At 38.6% G+C, this 26,108-nt stretch overlaps 1 protein-coding gene across 9 annotated transcripts in view; it reads left to right on the top strand.

Annotated features, from left to right (window-relative positions):
- PPP2R2C (protein phosphatase 2 regulatory subunit Bgamma) overlaps positions 1-26,108 on the top strand; it is a 194,044-nt gene that overhangs the window by 49,968 nt on the left and 117,968 nt on the right. The window contains exons 1-2 of one of the 9 annotated variants that reach the window (XM_039728923.1): positions 8,776-9,295; positions 17,688-17,755. The exons of 1 other annotated variant lie outside the window; for it this stretch is intronic. In XM_039728923.1, coding sequence (XP_039584857.1) covers positions 17,728-17,755 — 28 coding nt within the window. In that variant the 5' untranslated portion in view covers positions 8,776-9,295; positions 17,688-17,727. Of the gene's footprint in view, positions 1-8,774; positions 9,296-17,687; positions 17,756-26,108 lie in introns of those variants that run through there. 7 more of the 9 variants (XM_039728914.1, XM_039728920.1, XM_039728918.1 and 4 more) reach the window with 7 other exon arrangements.

Raw genomic sequence — 26,108 nt, 5'->3', positions numbered from 1 at the left:
GTTCTGACAGTGCCAGTATCCCTGCTATAAGTTCCTTTGTGTCTGTGTTTTAAGGCCCCTTTCTATCTGTGTTTTAAGCAACATTTCTTTGGATTGGTTCTTATTTAGTTTCTTTCCAGGCTTTTCAGTCTAGCAGGATTTATGTCTCACTCTAGAGCCTGACATCTACAGAAGTTATCTGGGATGTGGGTCATCTTGTCTTAGGGTATGAAGTTAGTTTTGTCATTGCAGCCTTGCCTGGCTGTGCAGTGACAGGTCTTGTCTGGAGAGCATTTCTGGCAGTGTGCTGGGTGACTTGCTGGGGAGGCAGCACACAGCTCTGGCCTGAAGCTCCACTGTTGTGACAGCCCCATCAGCAGCCTCTGGCACTGTGTGCTCTGATGCCTGTGATCTGTTCATCATGAACAGCCACTGAAACATTTCCTTCATGATTTCCAGCCCTTTCCAGCAGAACTTTTTAACCATCCTTCTTTGGATCTATTTCTGTTTTACAAATTCATAATTTTTTAGTAGTGTGGGTTGATTTTCTGCTTTTTGTGAGCAAGAAAGGCTGTAACATAAAAATTGTAGTTGAATAAACTGTATGCAGCATGATTTTAAAGGCTTGCATGTAGAGACATGCATTTAAAGAGTTTTTCTCCCCTGCACAGCAGGAGAACGTGGTAGTGAGCTTTACTGAGGTTGTAGGGTAATTTGGAGAGAAGATGCTGTCATAGGGTGTGCCTTTAGAGAAAAAGTGACCCATACACACCAGACAGCAGTAACAAAGTGTGTGCTGTCTCATACATCAGGTATGAGGCAATGTGCAAGTGATGCTGTATTTGAGTTAATGAATACCTGTATAAAGTATTTCTAAAACTAAACTACATTAGCAAAATTAGTAGTAGGCTTTCTCCAGCGTGCAATGCAATGATACAAAACCTAACATAATATTTTTTGTTTGGAATATATTTATATTTGTATTAGCATTTCAGTTTGAGAAACTTGGGACCAGAGTAACCTCTGAAGAAAGTTAAAGGCATTGAAAGCATTTGTCTCAACACTTGTCCCCAAGCCTGCTTTCTTCCTAGGGCTCTGTATTCTTTTGTCCACCAGGGTCCCTGGCTTACTTGGCACAGTGTCAGGCTCTGTCACTGAGAGATTTTCTATGTGAAACTCATCTTGAACCATTCTCTTATGTTTGTTTGGTTTTTTTTTTTTTCTTTTACTGTGGTGTTGTTTGCAGTGGAGTAAATAATCTTTCTTGTGTTTCAGAGGACACAGAAGCTTGTTTTAGAAACAGATGAGCTTCTTTAGCTAGGAGCAGTGTCTCATAATTACCAGCATTGCCCAAGGGTCCTGCTTCAGTCTCCATGTGATGACTGCAGTAGACAAGACAGTGTTTATGCTCTTGTAATTTTTGGCTTAAATAGGCAAGGCAGTGGAAGAGTGAAAAAAGAATAAGGAAGATAGATAAATGATGTGGCTAAAGCCTCACAGATGGCATTAGTGCTTGGTCTTTAATTCTTCATCCTGTGCTCTTTCCCTTAGACCACTCTTCTCATTCCTGCTGCAGTCATTGAATAGGCTTAACCTCCAAATTAGTAAGTTTTGGGAAAACTTCCAGTGTGTCCTTTTGGTGTTTTGTCTGTCCCTTCTGCTTTGCCTTCTAAGATTTTGCAGCCTTGCTTTCCATCTTTTGCTAAGCCTAGATCCCATTGAAATTGCTTACAGTATTCTGAAATTTGCCGAATTAAAACTTGCCCCTGATTCCAGTGTGTCCTTTTGGTGTTTTGTCTGTCCCTTCTGCTTTGCCTTCTCCTAAGATTTTGCAGCCTTGCTTTCCATCTCTTGCTAAACCTAGATCCCACTGAAATATGTTACAGTATTCTGAAATTTGCCAAATTAAAACTTGCCCCTGGAGTGTGCAGAACTCACTCCTGGAATTTCTTCATGCTCTTGTTACCTTCCTTGAGCTCACTAGCTGATGGTTTGCAGGACTTGTTTTAGGTGTGATTTCAAACCACAAAAGGACCAGGCAAAGGTGCAGTTGCTGTTTGTAGCACAGCTCCAGCTCTTTGGCTGCAGGCGTGCTCAGGCCAGTTGGTAGGGAACCGTTCATGTTTCCAAATCCTTCCTTTCTGCATGGCAAACACCTGAAAGTAGTGCCCAGTGCAGGTTGCCAGGCTGGATTAACATATCATTATGGAGCACAGAGTCGGGGCATGGTGTGCAGCTGCTGTGGTGGGATGGGGAAACCTCCATTGCAGCCAGAATGATGCAGTGGCCCCAGAGAGGAGCAGAGGGGCGTCCTGGGGGCACAGGAGTGTCATAGCTCAGGGCATCTGTTTGCTTCAGGGAGCCTTCTTGCAAGATCCTTATGTCCAAATATCCTGGCTGCATTCTCTCAGTTAGTAACAATAATTTAATCAGGCCCAGAGCTCTTCATATTGTTGAGTTTCACCACTGTCATCAGCACATCATAGAAAAATAAGAGCAAAACTTCTGGCCCCTCTGTGAAAAGCTGTGAGTGTGGTGTGTATTCAGCTCATCCCTTGCTCTGGCTTTCTGCAAACTTTAAAGTGGCTCTGACTCAGCCCAGGATCCTTATGCAACGTTCACCCGAACAGAGAGGGTGAAAGACATTGACAGAAATTGGCTTTGTAATTTAAATTACTCAATGATAACTTTTAATTGCTTGCTTTCCACAATCACCAGCTGCTGGGAGGCATTAGTTTTACTCTGTGTCTGGAGTATGTAGGCTAAAAATAAATTACTTCTTCTGGGCAGGTGGTATTTTTAGATTTAACAGCAAAAGGTAGTGTGTTGAAGAAATTTACCCTTTTTGAATAATGACATATTTTTCCAATTGTGATAGTGGCCATTAGTTTTTTTCAAAATTGTTGGGCTGCATCATAATTTTAAATAAATATTAAATGTAACTGAAGACTGTAGCAAAATATGAATTAAATGCTCTAAATGTAAAGATTCTAAATGATTACTTATGAGGTGTTAAAAGAAAAAAAGTCAATTTTTACTTGAGAGCTGTGGTTGATATAATTTTTCTTCTATTGCTTTTTAGGTTAGCTTTTGGCAATATCTATTTTCTTTTGTTTAGCTGTCAGAAATAATCAAAAAAGGAACTGCATAGTAGCAAATATGATGTATATTATATTGGCCATTAAACAAATACAAAAAGCACTTCAGAAGGACTTGAGAAGGAATACTACACAAACTCAAGGGAGTGAATTTGCTGTCTTATACCTGGTTGAGAGCTCTGAGTCCTTCTCTGTCAAGCTGAGCAGAGCTGGAAGAAGGCTAAAGCAATAGCTTTTTATCACATTTTAATTCCTTGTTGCTTTGTCCTTTTAAATGAAAGTATTTTGAACAGAAGTATCATTGTACTATATAATCTTATTTTTGTGGACATTATGAATAGACAAATGAACAGCAGAACTAATTTGCCAATGGCCTCACTGGAGAAGTAAGTAGCAGTGCATTTTACATCTCTGTACATATGTAAAAGGGAGACGGTATCTGTCTTATAAACATCTTTTGTTGGTAAGCAAATTCTGATTCAATGAGCTATGATTGTCAAGGTTGGCTAAATATTTTGTGGTATTTTTTCTGTGGCTGACTAATTGTATGTGTTACCTGATTTCATTTAAAGAAACTTTGTACTGTTTTGCATGGTTTGCTGATACTAGGATATGGTTAGAAGCAAATGCTATCAAAGCTCTTAAAACCCTCCTCTGATGTCGCAAACATTAAATTCAAGTAATATTTTAAGATAGTCTGCTTTTTGTGAAATTTATGCAACTTCTAAGTTTTTTTTTTTTACCATCACAGTCTTTTAAATCTCTTGTGCTTTACAAATAATTAAAGTTCTGTGCCAATTGAAAATTCAGTTTTCCTTTAACTTAAACCCACTGTTAGATGAAGAAAATATTTAAGTATTCCACCTATTTTTTTCAATTGCACTATTTTTTTCAATTGCAGTTCAAGCTTAATTATTCTAATTCAGATGGAGTGATGAATTCGGGGGTAAAATTGAGTAATTCAGGAGTAAAATGGAGACTTGGAGTACCTGATGATGTTCTATTTCAGATATTAAGAGTTTTAATTATTAAAGGTTGTGCTCTTAGTGTTTGACAAAGCTAAACAGATGCTCTTTAAGAAAATGTACTTTAAGAACATAAATGTTCTGCAGGAGCAAAACAGAATGACCATGTTCAACAGGTGTTTATAGACAGGATTACACAGTAACCTTCAAGACAAACTGCCTTCTAATGCCTAATTCCTCCCTCTCTTCTGCTGCAGAGCTTCTTGCTGGAAATGCGATGAGCAAATGTGATTAGCAGTCATTCAGCCAAAGATTTGTTCTCATCTTCTTCAATTCCTTACTGTTAGACTACACTGTTTCCAACCCTTACATTCTCAGCTCCATTTGTATCATAAATAGTTTTTGATTCCTTCATTGGGGTATTGGCTGCCTCTGGCTTCCATTTCTGGCCTTTTTTTATTTTCGGGGTTTTTTGTTTGTTTGTTTTGGTTTTTGTTTTTGTTTTTTTTTTTTTTAGTTTGTTGGTTGACTGTTTTTTTTGGTTTATTTTTCCATTCTACCTTCCCCTTTCTCTGATTCTTCTGCCCAAAACTCTGACAAAGGGAAATGTAGGTTTATTCCTCTCTTTAAATATTTTCTTTCCCTGTCCTATGAGATTTTTCTCCTCCTGGCACAGATCCATTTTTTGTTTGTTTTTCTCCTTAACTCTTCTTTTACTGACACCCACAGTCTGTATTGGCATCTGTGTCATGCCTGCTCTTGCCTTTTACTTTCCTCCTTGACCTGCTGGCCAGTTCTCCTCCTTTTATGTCTAAGCTTGTTTTATTCTTGTTATGCAGTTATTTTTCAACCTCTTGAATCCAGTTTATTGCTTCTCTGCACAGTCTCTAATGACCTTCTTTTGAAGAAAGCTCTAAACCAGGACTCCATCCTCATTACTGACTCACTGTTTATCTAAATGTCACTGCTGATCTGCATGTAGCTCTTCTATTTTATAGTTTACTTATAAATTCTTTAAGAGAGGATACTTTTTTATTTCTTTGTTTGTACTGTATTTAGCTCAATTAGAGGTTTGTTTTATGAGTAGGATTGTGAACTATTATGAAAGTCCAAATTACTGATATACTTTTGATTAAAGCTTCCTTCCTCACCACCTTCTCCCTGGGTGTTTGACCAGATCAAATTATGTAGGTTATAGGTGGGATTGATAATAAGTAGCATTTTAAAATGGCACAGCTAGTTATCTGCAAATGTTGGCTCACAAATTTGCATTGTGCTACAAATTTAGAGCAGAGTTTTGCTAATCTTTCTCATGTGAACTGACCTACTTAAGTCAGTGGAGTGCTAATATTTGCCACACAGTAAGGATTTGGCTCATAATCCTAGGGAAGGCATTTGCATGCACACTGGGAATATTGTCTAGGGTTTTTGTTAAAGGCTTCCTCCTCATTCCATTCCTCCTTATGAGATTGTTTTTAACTTAAAAATAAGAAGAACAAAGTAAGTGTGATTTGACCCAGATGTGATGCCTAAGGAAGTTGTCCGTGAACCTCTCTGATGGTGAGTGGAGAAAATTATCTCTGGATGGAGGTTACAATTTTGGCTTCACAAAAAAATGTCCACTTTGGTCCTAGGAAAAATGAAAACACCTCTAACTGCTTAAATTACACCTAAAAATAACTAGTGTAGGCTCTAAATAACAGACCACAGAAATGGTAACGTTTGAATTGATTGAGGACAAATAAAGGACAGGTATTAGTGAGTTTACATGGAAGAGCAGGAACAACAAGAAGGCCAGAATTTTCTTAACCACCTTGGTCACATAAATGTAGAGGTATTTACAAAGAAAATGGTTCCAGTAGTTTTTTTTAACAGACTGTCAGTGTGACATTTTTGAGATTGTACTCATCATTTGCATAATGTATTATCTATTTATTTCCAATAATAAGTTTTCCATATGATTATTTTCTCAGAAAGGACAGAACATGTGTTCATTTTCTGTGTATTTGAAGACAGAAGTTGTTACTATGTATTTTTACTCAAATGTGCTGCTTGATTTTTGGGATCAAATGCCCTGCAGGGTGACATTGCTTTCAGTTTTAGGAGTCATTACAGCCAATAGGAGGAAGCTTCTCAGTGTTACCTTCACATGGGAATCCACGCTCTGTAATACATCAGGGACAAAAGGAAGGTGAAGGAGAACCTCCATTCCATATTGGATGCAGGGGGAAATAATAATGACAAAGAATGAGGAAATAAATGAAGTACTTAATGCCTTCTTTGCCTCAGTCTTTAACAGTAAGGCCAGTTGTTCTTGGGTGCCTTGAGCTGAAAGACAAGGATGGGGAGCAGAATGAAGCCCCCATAAGACACACACATATCTATGGGGCTGGATCCAGCTGAGGGGACTGAGGGAGCTGGTGAAAGTGCTCACGGAGGCACCTTCCATCATTTACTAGCAGCCCTGGGTAACAGGGAGCAGTGGGTCTTAATTGACCTGGAGGTCAGTAAGTGTGAAGCCCATTGATCAAAGGGGTTGGAAGGAGGGTCCAGGGAACTAGAGGCCTGTCAGCCTGACCTCAGTGCCAGGGAAGGTCATGGAGCAGATTGTCCTGAGCAACATCAAGCAGCACGTACAGGACAATCGGGATCGCACCCAGCCAGCCCCGGTTCATGAAAGGCAGGTCCTGCTTGACCCAGTTCATCTCATTCTGTGGTGAAGTGACCTTCCTAGTGGGTGAGGGAAAGGCTGTGGATGTTGCTGCATGAACTTTAGTAAAGCCTTTGACACAGTTTGCCACAACATTCTCCTGGAGAAACTGGCAGCTCCTTGCTTGGTTGGGCGTGTTCTTTTCTGAGTTAAAACTGGCTGGCTGGCTGAGATAAGGGAACGGTGGTAAATAGAGTTATAGCTAGGTGGCAGCTGGTCTGCACTGGAGGTTTTGATTTGCTGGAGGGCAGGAAGGCTTTCCAGAGGGATCTGGACAGACTTTTGTCAGGCCAGGCAGAGGTGTTGAAGGGAAGTGCCTTCTGGACCCAGATTGGTGTAACTGCGGTGTTAAATAGTTGAGAGTAAATTGGCTGTTTGTGTCACTCTTTGCCAAAGACCTTGGCGAAGTTGGGATTTTGTGTGCAGTGCATTATGCTCATAGACCCTTTCGTCTTCAGAAAAACAAATCCAAAGTGAGAACATAATGTGTCAGGGAAGGGCAAAATAAACCTGCTCCATCACATAGGTTAGAACCCTGTTGTCCAAACTAAATATCAGCATTTGCAAGGCCTCCTTCCTCTTTTCTGAACAGGACAGGGCAGATACTGGAGAGCTGTGGGTACCACCACAGTACTGACTGAGGCTCTCAATGCAGAAATAACATTTCTAGTATTGTAAAATGTGTTCTGTACAGGTGCAGGTACAGAATAACTTCTCTTACTTTCCCACATGCTCAAATGTGAAGGTTTTATGATATTTACTTGTTAGGCTGGAGATAGTTCTATTTTATTTTGCTTTATTACTGAGAAACAGAAGAAGGTCATTCTGTTGCTATTCTTCTTTCCCTACCAGCCTTGCTTAATCCTGAAATTAGATGTTTATCCCTGAGCAGGTTTTCATGTAGTCCTCTGTTTTTTAAAAGTCACGTGCCAGTTTGTAGGAATAGCAGGGTACTTGAATTTTCCTTCAAGAACTGTATGTCCTAGTTCATTAGAAAGAAAGAAAAACAAATTAAAAAAAAATTACAAAAATGGATACAATGTTACACAAAATACTGTAGTAATGCTGACAACTGAATTGTCTTTCCCTTATTCAATTCCAGGGCCTAAAGCACAAGATTCTCTCACCTCTATTGGTTTTGTGGTTGTGGACTCCCTTATCATGCTGTAGTGGTGGTTTTGGTATACAGCCATTTGTTTTCTGTTAAAATATTTAAACTTCAGTGGTGCTTACCTTTTCTGAATACATATTTTCTGCAGCAAACAGTTTGTGGTTTCTTGAACAGATACCAAAAGCTAAAGGAAACTGCTTGTCTGTTCAGTTGAAAGAATTTTGCTGTAATATAAGCCATTAAGCATTTGGAATAAATAGAAAGCTTTCTTTTATAATGCAAGTGAGTTATTTTCCTCTTCTACTTATTTTCATATTTCTGCGTATATGTATTTTAACACTGCTTTTCCAAGATGATGGGATAATGAACTGAAAGAGTAGCAGGTTTAAGAAAACCAATGACCTGCAAACATTCTCTTTGTCCAGCTTTTCTTTCCTGTACAGGGAAGCCAGAGAGGTTGCTTTTAAATACTTTGTAATTTTACATTTATTTACAAAACTGGGGGTAAAAAAGATGAATAACAGTTGTTTTATCTTACGTTCTCCAAACACTTGCCTTGCCTCTGACGAATCCTTTTGCACAGGCAGATATTTGGCAATTTCGGTAGTATTTATAGAGGCTGACATTGAACGACTGTTGCTTTTGCTGCAGACCACAGTGCGACTAGCACAGAATCGCGGCCGCATGTCCGTGTGCAATACGTGCCCGTGCAAACGCGTTTAATCAGCTTGGAAGTTTCTTCTCCCTCAGCCCTTCTCCTCCCTGCCCGTCTCCCCGGCGGAGGAGCTGAAATAATTACCTGCAGTGTCATTTTTCACTTTGCTCCATGCAGATGCGGTGCGGTTGGGCCGCGGGCGGGGAGGGGCCAGCGCTGATGCGGCACGGGCGTGTGACAGCGGCGCGGCCCGACGCGCTCCGCCCGGCTCGGCTCGGCTCGGCTCGGCTCGGCTCCCGCTGCAGCCCGGACCCGCCTGTGCTCGGAGTACCTGCCACGCAGCTGGGCTATTCTTTAACTGCGGGAGAAGTGCCTCTCTTCCCTTCACGCAAGCTCCCTGCTGGCTTTCTGCATCCGTAATTCCTCCGAGCCGTTTTTCCCTCCGGCGTTCTCCCGCTACTTCTTTTTCCCTTTCCCCCCCTTTTTTTTCTTTCTCTATTTTAATTTTTTTCCCTTCTTTTTCCCGCTCGTTTTTCGCCCCCCTCCCAATCTGTGCTGCCTCAATAGCCCTCATTATGCTGTGCTCAGTGGCCCGGTGTGTTCCCCGCCTCTGCTAGGCAGTGGCAGCATGGATGGTGCTCTTGTGACGACCTCTGCTGATGCTATCAGTCCACTGCGGATAGGCATGCTGAGTAATCCTGCTGTAAATGGGCGAGGACACGGACACACGGAAAATTAACCACAGCTTTCTGCGAGACCACAACTATGTGACTGAAGGTAACAGAAATACTGTCATTTTTCTCTTGCATTGCGTATTCTATGCTGGGAATGCACTGTCATGTTTGGAGATGTAGGCTGTTCCTTTTTTTCCCTTTTCTAAACAGGGGGGATTTCAGGGCGTTTTTTCTGTGGGATGTAGCAACAGAATCTGTCTGAATTCGCTGAATCCCAAAGACATTCTGTCATGCTACAGCAGTCTATGAAAGTACACGGGCTGGGCAAGGTCTTGCATTGTGCTGAGTTTCTGCTAGTGAGGTGTGCAGCACCTGGCATTGAATGCTCAGTAGCTGCAATGTAGAAGATTGGAAGCACTTGATTACTGAAAAAAACCCAAAACGTTTGAGAGCACCAAAGTAAGAGAAATAATCTGTAAAGTTAACTGTTTGCTGGTGTAATGAAGGTTATGCATCTCATTTTGGTAATTATATCCTGAGCATTACAGACATTGCTCAGTTGATTGTTCCCTAGAGAACTGTATACACTTAGAAGGCATTTGGAAGGGATATGTAAGCATCATCTTTTGAAATGCTGCTGCTTTCTTTCTGTTCCCTATGCAAGGTACATGAGGAAAGAAAAGGCACCTTCATTTTAAATCATTCAGTGACTTGTAGGTTATTACATAAAAAGGAATTTTCCTGCAGGTGACATACATGAAATGCTGAGAGAATTTACCTTGAGAACGTGAAATGGTTGGGTCAGGTACTGGTCTGTATTTCCTTGCCAGAAAGTTGGTTTAGCAGGCCATTTTAAGATTGATTGAACAGGAGAAATGTGTTTGTAGGTGCTTGACTTTGCAAATATATCTGTATGTGCAGTTTTAACAGCACTTTTCAGCAGCAGAAACAGTAACTCAATGTAGGCTTATATAATGTGAACATACTTAACATCAGGGTCAACCAATACTCCTTGAGACACAGGCTCCAGATTCTGTCGTCATTTGATCAATGCTCAGTCACTTAATACTCCCATGCTGCATCCTGAAACGTGATCAGCTGATGCTCTCTTGATTATTGATGATTTGAATTGTTTTAGATTGGAGAAAACAGTAGGATGATTTTTGTCATACCAGGACCAAAAGGCAGATTTTTTCAGAAGAAAAATTAAAAATGCTGTGTACTGTAACTGTTACCAGTGACTGGTGTAATTGCTTGCTAATCTTGCCTCTAGGATATTCTTTGCACTCTGGTTCATGTTTTGGTGCATTTTCAAATTTGTTTTGAAGTCTTGGTTAATGTGTTTTTTTTGTTTTCAGAATGATGGATGTTTATGTTTTGAGATGTGGTCACCTGTTTGAAAGAACTTTGTTTAAATTTGTAAATTCATGCCTTGGATTCTGCAGAATGCACAGTATAATTACTGCAGTGTACTTGATACATGGTGAATTTCAGATGTGCAGCAATGTTAAAATTGAATTTTCAAGTCTCTGTTTTGTGGTCTGAGGAAAATAATTAATGGTGGAATTTTCAAATCCATATTCTTCTTTTATATGTCATGAGTGTTCTAAAAATTAGATGGAGATTTTCAGTAGTTTTTGTGACACTGCTGGGGCAAGTGTTAGATTTTTCTAATGTTTTATCTTCACTTGATACTTGGATCATAAGGACTGGATGTTCTTCTGTCATTGCTCATGGAGGGGCTTGTCTGAAATGGGTGAAAATACAATTTGAATATGAATGCTGACCTGTTTTATATTTTTCCTGTGATCAGAAGTCATCATGAAATATGTTGGCATCTGTTCTTGAAATCTTCAGTAGCAAAATAAGTTTTTCATCTTGGACTAGTGTAATTCTTGTTGGGAATGCAGAGTTTGTCAGGTGTAATAGAATTTTTCACAGCTGTTATATCTGACATTGCCACACCTTTTAAAAGATCTTGGAAATCATGAGGGAATGGATTTATCTGTGAAATTTTTCCAAGGAGACCTTCAGCTCAAAGAGGAGCATCACGAATGTTAATTTCTCATTGATACACTTTGTTTAAAATGTGTAATGAATACATTAGTTAAAGTGGTGCTTTAAATGTGCTTTGTTTGTTCTTCTGTGGAATTTTGTATTTTTTTGTTTAAAGATTTGGCTCCATGAAGGAACTTTAAGACTTCTCAAGTGTGAAGGCCTGCAGTCCTTTCACAGGCCTTGTATTTGGTCCTGTGACGTGTTAAATGCAGTATGTAGCAACAAGAGAAAGGCAGTAATGTGTTGCCTTGTTGTACTTCTTTGGGGTCCAATCCAAGTTTTACTTTGGCTTTCGTAATATACCATTTAAAATGAAGAAATGCTTTATGTGGTGTCCAGTGTATTAGACAAGTTACCAATTTGTTGTTGTTTGTGAATAACCAAAATTTCATCTCATTTTCAGAATTTTAAAGTCTTGGTAAGTGGTGTCCTCTGTCCTTGCTATTCCATGCAGCAGACTAAATTAATTTACTAAAGGAGATATTTCTAACCTTTATATGTACTTTCTTCCTCTAAGTATTCACAAGGAAAGTAAAGCCAGCAATTATCATGAAGATGTGTGTTAACTATAGCATTGCTTTACTTCTCTACCTGGTTTACTTTTTCAGTGATTTAAAAAAGCCCAGAGAGTCAAATGACATATGAATTCAGGGTGTAGGAAAGCTGTGAGCCAAATCTGATTTGCTCTGCTCTTGCTAGTGGACTGAAGGTGTTCCTAACAAAACTGCTTGCTTGAGCAAAGTCAAATTTCATCTCTTTGATAGGTCATTATTTTTGAACTTCGGGACTATCTGTAACAAATGTGGCTTTACCTTGACTTTGGAAAATTGGTTTTTAAATCTCAACAATTTTTTGATTTGTTGTTGTACTGTAACTGTTATACTGTAGTAGGCATTACAGACACACATATGACAACAGTGACTGCCTGGCCCTGTTTCTCCTGTTGCATATACACAACTACAATGTGGTATTTAAATGACAAAATTATTCATGTTCTGCTTGTTTTAAGTCTTTAAAGTTTTGTTATGGTTGCACAAGGGAAAAAGGTGATTTAATTCCAGCTGCAATATACAGCAATTTTTTCAATGATCTCTTTCAAAAGTAGCTTTTAAACAGTAGCTTTTAAAAGTAGCTTTTTAATTGGAGTTGCTTGTATGAGGAAAATAGAAAAGATCAGGTAAGACTTATAAAGAAAGAGAGAAAAAATATCTGAGGCTTAGAAAATGTGAGCTGTGAGGAAAGATTGAACTTCTTTGCAAAGGTGATGAAACACCGGGATATATTGCCTAGGGAGCTTGTGTAATTTTTATCACTGAAGTTTTTAAAAGCAGGTGACATAGACGTCTGTAAGAAATGACATGGGGATAGCTGAGCCTCCCGTGGGGCAGAGGAATGGACTAGATGACCTCTGAGATCTGTTCAGGCTTGTGATTCATGGTGGAGCTGTGTTTTATCTTAATTGCCTTTGCACCACAGCTGTGGGAACCAGTTGCCCAGGAGGTGTTGGGTCAGTAAAATGTGTTATTTCCACAGCAACTGCAGGAGCACTGAGCAGAGAGGAGAGGCACAGGAAGAGAAGATGGGTTGGATGGGAGAAACATGATCCTTCATTACTGTACAGAGTCTGTTGGGGAGAGGGCAAGAAAATTGTGAGCTGGGGGGAGGGGGATAAAAGAGGCTTCTGTGCTTTAGCGGGCAGAGGATGTCCTTCAGTCCTAGAGTTCCCTTGATGTTACCTGTGCTTTAGATTAATGGTAAAACTGACAGGACTGCTCAGGGCCTTGGGATCAGCCACAGGAGCTGATTCTGAGCAGTGAATTGCCTGGTGGGGTTGCTGTATTCCTGGTAGGGGCAAAAAGTTGCAGGAATCAATGGTGCCACTCCTGCTCAACTGCCACGTTAATTCCATTACTCTGTATTGTACTGATTTAACAATTAACAGAAGTAACAAACAAAATTCACTATTCTTGCCAAACTGTGTTAAAGGATGTGTTTCACCTGCATGATCCCTAATTTATTTGGAGAAATTCTTCTCTGGCAGGTGAAGCATATAGCAGGTTGCATGCAGACAAGTCTAGCATATGAATTGATCCCTGCCTTTTTATGAAGTTTTTCTGTTTTGGGAAGGAATAAAAAGATGTTTATACTTCCAGTTTCTGGAGAGGCACAGGTTCCTCCCTGGTCTAGGCCTGCAAGTGCAAGTGGAGCCAGTGGAGTTGCACTGGTGCAGTGGGGCAGATGTGACCTGCACTATCCAGACTTTTATATGGCCAAATTGTGCCATTTGGTTCCATAGCCTTAACTTCTGTGAAAAAGTTAATCACGTTAATGGTGTATTAATGTCCTCAAATATGATATTTGAAGAATTATGAGAATTAGCAGTGCAGTATAAAACATATTGAATCATAACCATGTGAAATGTTTATTATAGAGGATAAAGGAACCATTTTTTTCTTAATGATTGTAAAGAAAACTCCTCTGCAGATAATGAAAACAGATTTTGGGGCTTTTTTTTTCCTTAACAAAAGAAGTTAGTATTTATCTCCTTCAGTAATCAAAATTAGAGGAAATTATCAATTTTCATCTGCCAAAAAGAAATTTATTTATGATCTTTTCTTTCATAAACATCTCAAATATAATTTTAATTAGACCTTAATACCTGAGGTATTAATTGGATGAATATAGCAAACAAGTAACACTGCTGGCTCAGGCTCACCATTGGTCAGTCTAGTTCACTGATTTCTCCTTATTAAGAAAAGTACAAGAGGTAGCTCTTCCTCTCAGCCTCCAGCAATTCAGGATTTATGTTGTGAATATTGATGATTTTAATCTTTTTACAGAACTAATTTAGAAACAGTTTTAGAATTACCCGGGAAATTATTGCTCATTCTTAGTGTAATCACTTGTGTTATTTATTTTTTTCCTTGAGTTGAGGGTGAACAGGAGGGTGAACCTTGTTAAAGCATGACTTTACCCCTTGTTAAACAGGATATAGTTAGGTCTTTCTCTGTATGGATTTGGTTCTTTTATTCACAGTGATATTCAGATGAATGTTGTGAGTAGCCTTGAAGATTTGGATTAATAAGGTTTATTCCATCCAAGTGATGTTGCTGGCTTTGTAATCTTTATTCATGCAGCTTAGTTGGGTGCAGCTGTGGAGGCAGAGCTGGAGCGCTGCTGTCACTCTGGCTTGCACTGCAGTCCTCTCCCTTTGCTCACCCAAATCTGCAGCTGGATGTGGGGTTCAGCATCCAGGAAAACCAAACATTGGTACTGCTTGAAGCTTGGATCTACACAGCACAGATATTTAAGGCAGTGTCTGTACGGGTGACATGGGCCAGCAATTCCCTCCAACAAGCCCAGAAAAGGCAGAATGGATTTAGCCAGAGTGAATTTATGCTGTCAGCTTGCCATGATGCAGCACCAGCTACACATTCAAAGTGCTCCATTCATGCTACATTTATTAGGCTCATAATATTGTTGTCTCTATTTTGCTTGCCAAATATACTTGATGAAGAAATCATAAATCAGCATTGGGGTTAGGATGTTGATCCAAGGCTGCGCCTTTGGAGTTTCTCAGTTTGCTGTTCCAGGCATTCCCAAAGAGCAGGAGTGTGCTAGTGTTACCTTGTTCCTGCCTCCTCAGAAGACCTGCCTCTTCAAGGAGCTTTAAGGACTGGTTGTTAGATCATCCTAAGAGGGCACTTCAAGCCACTCCGAGCTGCAGGAGATGTTTCAGAGGCGTGCATTTAACTTGGTTTGGGTCTTCATTTGATGTCATGTTCTCCGCATTCACCAGTGTCACATGTACCCTTAAAGCTTTACCAAGTGTGATTAGGCTGGGCTGCAATCTTCCTGTTTGCAAAGGAATAAATCTCTGATGCTGGATCAGTGGTTTTGGTGGATTGCCCTTAGGGACTGATGGCAGCCTTGTCTCTCTTCACATGCATATGTGATCAGCAGATGATCTTGCACTCACCATCTAAATAATAAATGTATTTGGTTGCTGTATAGTGCTAGAGGTCCTGGAGAAGTGAATAAGATGTATTAACAGAAGAAAAGGACCATGTAGAATATTAGCTAAAGCCAAACTCCTTCCATGACAGTGACAACAAGTCACTGAACAAGTATGTTCTTTTCTTTCTGAAAAAGAACATACTTGAAGCAATCTGGAGCTTTTCCAGGTGCCAGAAGACTAGAAACATTATAAATAAAAATGTTTATAGTATATTTAACTATATAGCTGTTATATGTAATAGACTGAGCTACATATAAGCCTTAAAACCAGAAGTTCAGGACATGAACTGTGCAATGTGTGTGTAAGATAAAACATGGGCATAGAAATATGATCCATGCAAGCTTGTTGTGTCTGCCAGATTTTTTTCTAATTGAAACTGACATTTTAAAAGTATTGAATGATGTAAAAGTAAACAGCATCGTGCACGTAGAGTCATTGTCATTGTTCACATGGGAGAAGTTTATTTAGTGTATGTATCATTATGAAAACTGTACTTAGCAGTATATTTTCTATATGTTTTCTATGTAAACCTCAGGCATTTCAGCAATACATCATCTATTTAAATGGTGAATTTAGAGAATGGTAGATGTTGCAATTGCATCAGTTTAAAATGTGAAACACTATACAATAACACTGAATATTTTATAATGAAGAAGAATTATCTTTTATTACAGCCATAAAAAGGTAATCCATCCTTACTATTTATGTTGTGTTACTACATCACTACTAGTTGTATCCTTGAAACTTTCCATCCACAGTTTATTTAACCACCCGTGGAAGGCTTTGTCTCAAGGACTATTTTCTAAGAGAATACAAAGTATTCTGGTTAATCTCAGTGTAATTTCAGGCAAATTTCCCTGTAGCCAGGGAAAGGTAATAATCTCAGGAAATTAGATAAAGTTATTATGGGGATTTCTGGGATTTTTTTAAACAAGATAGGGTTTTAAATGAACTTCTAGCCATGTTGAGGCACTTTCCTGATCAACTATTTCCATAGTTCTCAGGTTAATGCTGAGTTTGCCCTTAGTCATGAGTGTGGTCTACTTTACTTGTTCCCGGTGAAAGTTTCCCAATTCTTTACCAAGAACAAATGACCCACTGAGCAAAGCAGCCTTATATATGGTAAGAGAGTTTGTATTCTCAGGAGTGTTACCTTGCTGAAAAGCTCTTGTTCCTGTTTTTATTATTGCTTTAATGCAAATAAAAGCAGACTGTATTTTGCCAGTGAAAGACAAATAATAAAAATGTACATTAAGAGTTTTGATTCCTAATAAAATCTCAGCACGACATGCCATGCAGTTCAGTGACTTTTGTGAATTATTAATATGACAGAATTTGGGATCTGTATTATTAAATATAGCAGTCCTTGTTTCTTTCATATTCACTGATCCATCTGTTACAAAAAAGAGAAGACGCAAACATCTGTATTATAGTGACATTTATGTGTTTTATTTAGAGTGCAGAAGAAAGTTGAAGACTAAGAGTTGGTTTATTATTCTCTGATTAGAACTTAGTTACTGTTGCCATACTTCTTCCTGTCTGCAGTGCTTTTGTTGTTCCTGTGACTCAGGTGTTGCAAATAATCAGTGACTGTACAAAATAACATAATTTGCGTAATTTTTGAGGCTAATGCTGCCTTTGGTAGTGCTTTTTGCATTAAAGATAACCATAACCTGCTCTACCAGTTTCTGGGCCAGATTCTAGTAGAAATAAAGATCATCTGAGTTTAATTGAAAGTAAATTATTGTTTATTTCATTATCTCAGATTTTAATGACTCCATATTATTTCTCCTTATTCTAAGATATTAAATGAACATTTCAAATGGAAACAAAAAATAATTTTCGAGCAATGACGTGGTCACCAATTACCAATAATTTATTTCTAGAATTTTATCCAGTCATGTTGTACTGTTTGAGAGGTTTCAAATTATGATAGAACCTGGCACGAAGTCTTTAATAAGTGTCTAGCTGTAAATCAGAATCTGTCTGTTATTATTTCATAAATAATTTCTGATAGAATGTCTTTATTTCTACATTGTGCTGTGATAAAAAGAAAATTTAAACTAATAAATTTGGTAATAATAACAACAATAAATTAGAAAAAATTCAACAAATTTTTAGGCACAGTGGACTGGTGAGTGTAGGCCTGAATTGACTGCCAAGGTAGCACATGAGACTCTTCATCATGCTACATGTTAATTTGACACCCTGCTTGATTTGATATCTTTTATTGCTGCATGCAAATCTGTGATATGGGAATAACCAGTACAAGATGAAGTCAGATGTGTATTCTGTAGTCTTCTTTTGAATGGAAGATTTAGGTCAAGTATATTCTCTTTAATCAACAGTGAAGATCAAAGTGGAATTCACATATGCAGTCTCTTTGAAATAGGTAGATGTGAATTATTACATCTTACAGAATTTCCTGGAATGCCTTACTAAGAGTGAAGTAAAGTCATATGGATGATGGTTATTCTCAGTGCTCAGGTACAATATGAATATCATTTTGTGCATGTTGTGTGCACTTGTAACACAAGAGTATGCTGCACTCACAGAAGGTTTGTGGATGACTGCTACTGCATGTTTCTGGTGTGCCTGTATTCCTCCCAGCTGCTGTGCTTGAATTGTGGATCTGGAAGTCCTGCAATGGCTGTGGAGAAGTTTCAGCACTGGGAGGCACTAGGATCTGAGCTAGTATGTAGGGCACTGTCCTTCAAGTCCCATATGAGTCACAGACCTTTTGGTCTGTGTGTGACAGCACTGGTCAGGGCAGTGACACTTGTCTCTGACTGGGGCAAAACTTTCCTTCCACCATGGTGTGAGAAGCAGTGTCCTTGAATATCTGATTTTTGTCTGTGGTGGTGATGAGCTGCAGCTCTCTGAAAAACCGTTTTCTTGAATGTTGATTTTATTTTCCATGATTAAGTGTGGCCTTACTTGGTATAGTAGACATTTCAGTGCTTCCACATGCATTTCAGAAAAATGAGGGGAATAGAGTACAGGCCTTCTGTGTTACTATGTAAACGTTGCAAAAGATACTAGTTTTAAAACTAATGAGTTGCATTTGTTAGCAGTTATGGTGTTGCAAATCAGCCAATTATATTAAAAATTCAATATTTACTAGCTGCAAGAATTCACGCTATATCCCAGTAAAGGGTTTTAGTTGCCCTAGCTTAGAACTGTGGTGCAGAAATTACTGCTGAATGTGATTTGTACAAACAACGAGCTCTTTGTTGTGTTGATTTTCCCCAGCTTTTTTATTTAAAATTGTTTTATTGAAAAGATCTTTTACTTTTTCATACCTTCACATTAATTTCAAGGCATTTAAAATTGAGGATTTGGTTTGAAATTGACATGGATGCCATTTTTGCCAGCAAATTGCCCATTCTCCAGAGGAATATGTAACCTGGGACTTTCCCATCTTTCCTTCCCTGCAGCTGTTGGAGCCACTCCCATGGCTGGGAAGTATCAGAGCAGAGGGGAAGAGGCTCTGGTTAGTCCACCAATCTAGGCTTCTTCAGAAGATGTCAGCAAACTTGGCCTGGTTGATATTTGTCCCTTTCTGGCAGGGAGGGAACCACCACAGCTGCCTGCTCCTGAGAGCACAGGGACCGTGGGCAGTGCTGTCTTGTGCTGGTGTAATTTTTCCATCTGCCACCAGAGTCCCACTGCTGCTCCCTGTGCCCTGCTCAGTGTGCACCAGTTTGGTGAAGACCTCCAGAGGAGTGAAGCTTACTGCTCTGCTCCTTCAAAACCACCTTGTTATAAGGCTTTTGCAATATTTATGCACAGCAGAAGGAAGGGAGGAAATAAAAAGTATAAGTATATTGGAAAAATGTCTGACAGCTATCCTGGATGTACCTGGGAAATGGTAGTAATAGGAGCAATGTTAAATGTGAAAGAAGAAAGCTTTGATGCCTCTGCACTATAAATAATTACTAACAAAGGTGATTGCCAGCGTGGAGAGTTGTTTGCAGAGGGATTCATTTCTGATTGTTAAGTGTAAGTATATTTAGACAGAAAATTATTTTTGTTCCTGAAAGCCAGGGAGTTGTAAATGGGAAGAATTAGCAGTCTGGATTCCACAGAGCAAACACCAGCCTGGCTATTACAGATGAGACTTGATGAATGTAGTTATACTCAGGTTAGCACAGGAAGCTATTCCTATATTTTACATTTTAATGACTGAACTCAATCATTTTCTTTTTAGAAGTTGAATTTATGCAGTTTTCTTGAAAAACTACTCAGTTTTGCAGTCTTCTTTTCTGAAATGTTGCAAATCTTTCAAAGCCTTTAATGTCCCTCTTGCTAAGTCACCTTTGATCCAAAAATCTTCATTGAGAAATTTGTGCATATGGGCACAGACATAATCTAACACAAGAATAGAATCCAGATAATTGAAGGTGAGGAAAGGAATAAAAGAGCTTGCCAGAGTCTCCTACGCTTTGCCTTTTCTGCAGTCCAGAAATTGACTCCATAATCTGAGATTTTATTGTGTAAGTAAAACCCCTCAGGATTTTGCAAGGAGGGATATATTAGGGAAATAGTGCCAATATCTGCAAGTTTAAAATAAATACAAGTAGCTAGATGAGACTTGACTGCGTATGACAGCAAGAGATACCTAAACATTTTAACTAGGGCATGCCATTTTAGGTGGAACCTGACACTGGGAGAGCTGCTGCACAGTTTAAGAAAACTTGAGGACAATTTTTTTTATATAAAAACAGTAACTTCACTAGTTTACATGTCCTGGATAAGGAACTTGTTAAAGTCTTGATTTTTATCTTGTAAGTGGTGGTTCTTATGAGTTTATCTAAAGAGGCATTGGTTTTTTTTTTTTCTGTTCCTTGTTTTGTGCCCTGCTGAGAAACCTTCTGATGGAGCACAGAAAGATTTTCTTTTTTTCAAAAACTGCTGTTATGAATGGAAGCATGAACAGAGTTTATTGAAAGAGTTCAATAGTAGCACACTGAGCTAAAGTAGAGACGGGGTGAAACACCTGTTCATTGTAATAGTTCTCAAAAGCAGTAGTCCAACAGTTCCTTTTAACATTTCTTCAAATAAAATCCCCAGAGCTCATCCCTTCAGCTGTGGGACTACCCAGATAATTTCCATAGATTTCCACTTCTGTTTTCAAAACTAACTGCTTTAAAAACTGTCCGCTTTTTATATTGTATTTCTGTAAAATAACTGATTACTTATGCCTATATTAGATATTTATGACAATAAATGTGATATAAAACATGAACTATAGTTTATGTGTATTTAAGATCTTTTAACTCACAGAATGCTGTCAGACTGGCTATCAGGTAGTCTTTTTTCCCCAGTCTGATTCTCAGATCCAGTAACATACCACACTTGAAGAACTGAAAGAAGGCTATGTTGAACAGTTCCTATAGGTCAGAATTTGGGCTGAATCTAAAATACATCTGTTCCCCTAGACAGCTGACATGTGGTCAAGACTGGAAATTATGTAAGAGAGCATGAATATTTTTGGACTAAGTATCCCACAGGAATAATTAACATGTTCTCCTGGTTCACACAGCCTTCTACCCAGGCAAACAGATGGGTAACCTTAGCTCTTAAACCTAATGGTCTGTCTTGAAGTTACTTTTCATGTGCTTCTGGTATATGTCTTCATACTGCTAAAGTTCCTTTGATTTCCTTTTGGCCACTTTCCAGAACATATTTTAATTCCTTTTGTGAAATTTCCATGCCAGCTTTAATTCCTGCCAGAAGGCAACTGTTGCATCTCTCTTCAAACAGGACCCTAAAGCTTTAAATTCTCAGAATTTCTCTCTCTGGAAGTAATAGTCCATGCTCAGACTTCAGAGACATCAAGAATATGTAGATCCAAGCACTGCTGGGGAAAGAAATAAGGACACAGAATTCCTTCCCTGACTACAATTATTCCGTTTCCATTTGCTGCTTGACTTGATTGTAGTGATACTTGGCTTTCATCTGCAGTACTTGCTACTGTTTGAGTTCCAGGAATCTTTATTTAAGAAAAAGGGGAGTCCAGCCAAAACCACAACTTGTTTGGCACTCTTTGCCAAGTTCTTTCTGCTGTCCGTGTATATCCATTGAATCTTGCGAGGGAAAGACCTGGAAGTGTCACTTAGTACTATTCTTTTACTGTCATTAAAGGACACAGATGTGACTCAAAATCGTCTTGGACCTGATTAATTGATCCATAGATGACCCTCAGGTGCAGGAGGAAGGTCTTAAAAAAAAAATAAAATTGAAGAGTCCTTTCTTCTGCACCATTTTACTGAAAATGAGTTTTTGGGGCGGGGGAGGGGGGGGAAGTCTGGCAGTCTTCTTGGTGAAGATCCCTGTTAAATATATTAATATCAACAGACCTGTTTGAAGGACAGGGTCAGGATTTTATCAGGTTATGATAAAGGAAAAGCTAATGGCATTTTCTCTTTGTTATTACTCGCCCCTAAAGGCGAGAGTGGCTGAGGTTTTTGTTGATAGATCTCTTAGAGCAGATTAGAATGAAATGACACTAAATGACTGGTTTTTATATATATATTATATTTATGTAGGGATTATTTTAGAATAATGGGTTTGCCATGGAAAGGAGATGTGTAGCTATTTTGGTTATTATCTATCTGTAGAATATAACAGTACAAAAGTATAAAGATACCACTTCAGAAAATACATAAGGAAAAGAAAGGATGAGAAGAAAAGGATAAGAGTAGATAGTGGAGAGGAAAGATATCACCACCCATCTAGCAAGGAGACTTGATTGTTGTTATTTGGTGTCTGTTGGCTGAAGTGATGATCTCCATCTTGATCAGCTGGGAGTGGGGGAAGCCCCCAAAACACAAAGTTCAGTGGGTTAATAAATGCTCAGGTTTATGTCAGACATCTCTCCCTTACAGGGAGGGTTTGTTCTACACTGTCTGATGTAACACTATGGATCACATGCAGGCCTCTGGTGGAAGGCTCCAAAAATTAGGCAGGGGCCACTCTGGGGGTCTTTGATGGTTTATGACACCTTCAAAGACATGTCAGCTGCCTCTCATGACAGAGTGGTTGAGCCAGTTGTGCCCCATCAGAAGGAGCAGAAAACCTTCAGGCGTGTGTGTAAATGCCCTGGTCCTTCCCCAGTGAGAAACTGTACAACTGAGCCTGTTATCTAAGGGTGATAAAAAGCATTATCTGACCTCTGCTTCTTACCTGCCCTCTTCCTCACATGGCTCAAACCCCAGCTTGTGCCTCTGCTGGTGGGTGCTCACCCCCTCTGCCCCTGGGCTGTGACCTTGCAAACCCAACCTCAGCAAAGCACCCACTGCTATTGCAAATGGTTGATTGAGTCACTAACCATTAACATTTCAGTCCCCCATGCCATCCTGCTGTGGAAATGGTAGTGACTAAATTACAGAATTTTTTATTGTAATTTCATTTTATTTTTTTAACTCTGGCAAGTTTTAAAAAACTGAAATGCACTACCTAGGTTTGTTAGGACACTAAGGTTACTGTACATGTTTCTATTAAACAGCAGCAACATCTTCTTTAATATACTGCCAGGTTGTTAACAGCCTTTGTGTAATTGTGATTTAGTATCTAATGAAGTCTATTGAGAACCTGCCACTGGCTGGAGCAGGATTGGATCCAGGTGCATGGCTTTGCTTGGCTGTACTCTATGTACATATTGTAAGTCCAGACAAATATATGTATGTAGATACAAACCACATATTTTGTTTGTGTTTTGAGTAATTATTTTAATCCTGTAGAATAACAGAATGACTTGGGTTGGAAGAGACCATAAAGACACCTTCCACTAGACCAGGTTGTTCAGAGCCCCATCCAACCTGGCCTCGAACATTTTCAAGGAAGATACACAGCTTCTCTGGGCAACCTGTTCCAGTGTCTCACCTCCACATCTATTCTGCATCTGTAACATCTATTCATCTGTCTTAATCTCTGCATCTGTTTGTGATACTTTGTGCAGTAACCTTGGTTACTTTTGTCTTCACTATACATTGTATATATTGTATAGTGTGGGGATGTAGTTTATAACCCCTGGTACTGGAAGAGGTTTTTTTGGAGAGTTTATCTCAGTGCTCACCAAAAACCTTTCTGGAAATTAAGTGTGCTAAGTCTTCAGAGACTCAACACCATTGCTGGATTTGTTTTTCGGACAGCAGTAGGTAAAGATGAAAATGTGGCTGAACTCCATCTACCATATTCAGAATTATTAGAATCTACAAAGCGTTCATTTTCCTACTGCTGTCAGGAAATGTAAGTACATTCTGCAGTTTAGCACAAAAATTTCTGGGAGGTAAAATCATGTGCTCTTGTTACTTTTCTTAGGATTTGTTGCAATTCTGTTCCTCAGTAAACCATACGCTGTCCTTTAACCAAAGGAACAGATTTTCTGTAGCTAGTATAGCTATCTAGTTATCATTTTGTTCATTTGCATAATGAGTTAGGAAATCTACTTGGAAATTCTCATGCATAATATGATTTATTAAATTTAAGGTTAAAATCAGGGTTAAAATTATCCAGTTGAATGCTGTGACCTTAATACTGTCTTTGCAAGTTTCCTTAGGAGCTTAATGCATTCAGATTTATACTAACTTGAGTACAACCCATTTATTTTTCTTTGACCCATTTGTCTGCTATATGATTTACTCATGCTGCATATTGTTTTCTTTTAAATACTGTTAAGTCTTTGCTTGAAGCAAAACTACTCTCCAGATTTTCTCTTGGAGGTAATTTGCTCCAGGCTACTTTTTAACTTTCTGAAATGTAGAGTAGTTGCAGTTCAGGTTTTAATTGTATGTCTTTTTCTCCTTTTCAAGAATATGCTGCCTGGACACATCACTTTGTTATTTAAAGGGCTGATAAATGTGTTAAGTTGTATTAATTTATGTGGCAATAGAATTCAAATTAATGCTAACCAGAACATCTTTAAATGCAGGAGTAGTATGAAAGGTATAATTAAATGTTTCTGAAAAAAATTACAGGATATTTCATGAATGTCAGTAACATGGTTTTAGCCCTTAAATAATTTTTCTTTGCTAATTTTTCTTTTACTACTGTAACCTTAAAAATGTGTGTCTTAAGAAAAGAGTAATTTTTTCCCTTCATTTGCCCATTTGCGTGGTAATTTGTTAGCTTCATATTATCCTCCTAAATTATGCTTTTACAGATTCCAGAAAGTTCACAGTGTCATAATGAGGGAGAGGTGTTTCTGAGCTATGTGGAGAACATTTAGGTAAACACTTAAGCTGATGAGACTTTCTGTAGCTGGTGATTCCTGTTAAGAGCATCCCAGCGCTCCTTGGTTGAGGACAAACCTGAAAGATTAACCCACTGTAACTAGTAATTAGTTTTGGACTAAACTCTGGAATGTATCTTCCTTGAGACAAAGTTGTTATCTTTTTTTTTTTTATTCCATTAATTAATCCCACAGACAGTGAAAGTGATCCTACCTATTAGAAATATCCCATATGGTTAAAGTGCCTCTTGAAGTGCTTAGTGTACATAAGTCACTGTAGACTGTAGGGGGCTGGAGAACAGTAATTTGTGGGGAGAAAATCAGGATGATGTAAGTAAAGGAAAGGCTCTTTGAAGTATTTAAGCATAAGGTATTTGTATTTGAACACTTAAGACTTGTTTTTGAAATAAATGTATGGTGCTCTCAAAGTATGAAAACCATGGCATGGATATCTTTGTAGATTACTAAAGAAACCAAAATTCATACTGTGACCAATTGAGCTCTTGCTTTCAATTTTAGAGGTTCCCCTCCCCACAGTTTTAGCATTTACCAGTTTGCATTTTAGGGAGAGTAGATGAATTACAAGTTCTAGTCCTTTCAATGATTATTAGAAGATATTGCCAGATGTTTCAAAGTATTTGAAATCTTTTCTCTGGAGATCTGATCAGTGCTATCAATGCATTGTTACTGTAATATCTAGATTATCCATGTGTCATGACCTTCTGGGGACTCTGGAGGGCTTTAGGCAACACATAAAACCTAAGGTTGTCAGCTTCTTCTCATTTTGCTTCTTTCTGATACTCATTGTTCTTGTCACATGAAGAAGAGGAGCAGATTTATTAAAATTCCTGTTAATGCTGAGAATAATCACTCTCTTAGAAGGTGAACAGGGCATTGATCAGTAGTGCCCAGAACAGAATTAATCATTCATATTTATTTGAGCCAACCTCCTGTATCTTATTTTGTATTTATGGATTTATTAAATATGGTATCATATATGTGACCAGTTATCACTATTTCTCTTGGAGACTTCTTTCAAATATTTTGGAAAAGTCTCTTTATAGTCATAGCTCATAGACAGCTGTAATTATACTCCAATTAGCAGATATTGAGAGACACAAACTGTTTCATTGCTTTGAATGGGTTAGTATGCTAACTGGGAACTGGGAACTTTAGAGAAAAAAGTATGCAGTTGCAAATCAACAAAAGAAGAAAACAGCCTATCTGGATTTTTTTAAAGTGATTGATGCATGAGTCTGTTTTGCCCAAATGAGAAGTGAACAATTCTGTTTACCCCTACTTTTACTCTTCATTTGAAGTAATAGATGCAATATGTGTGTGTGTGGGGGGGGTTTGGGGTTAGTTTTTTTTTTCCTTAGTAGAGTTGTTCTGCTATATTATAATCATGTTTTTCTTGCTTGCTTTCCATGCTTTTCAGCAGTTCTGAATTATGTATAAACCTCATATGTATAGGCTTTGTCTTGTCTTTCAATTCACTTGCAAGATTAACGTTGCTGTTGACCAAAGTTAAGCAAATGCAATGAAGGCTGATATTTTTCCAGTTAATTACTGGAAATTGTTCCTGCCTGTGAACATCAGTATTCA

Source organism: Passer montanus, unplaced genomic scaffold (assembly GCF_014805655.1).
Source record: "Passer montanus isolate IOZ18808 unplaced genomic scaffold, ASM1480565v1 scaffold67, whole genome shotgun sequence".
NCBI lineage: Eukaryota > Metazoa > Chordata > Aves > Passeriformes > Passeridae > Passer > Passer montanus.
Note: the sequence above shows the minus strand (reverse complement) of the source record. Positions and strands in the feature narration are given on the sequence as shown.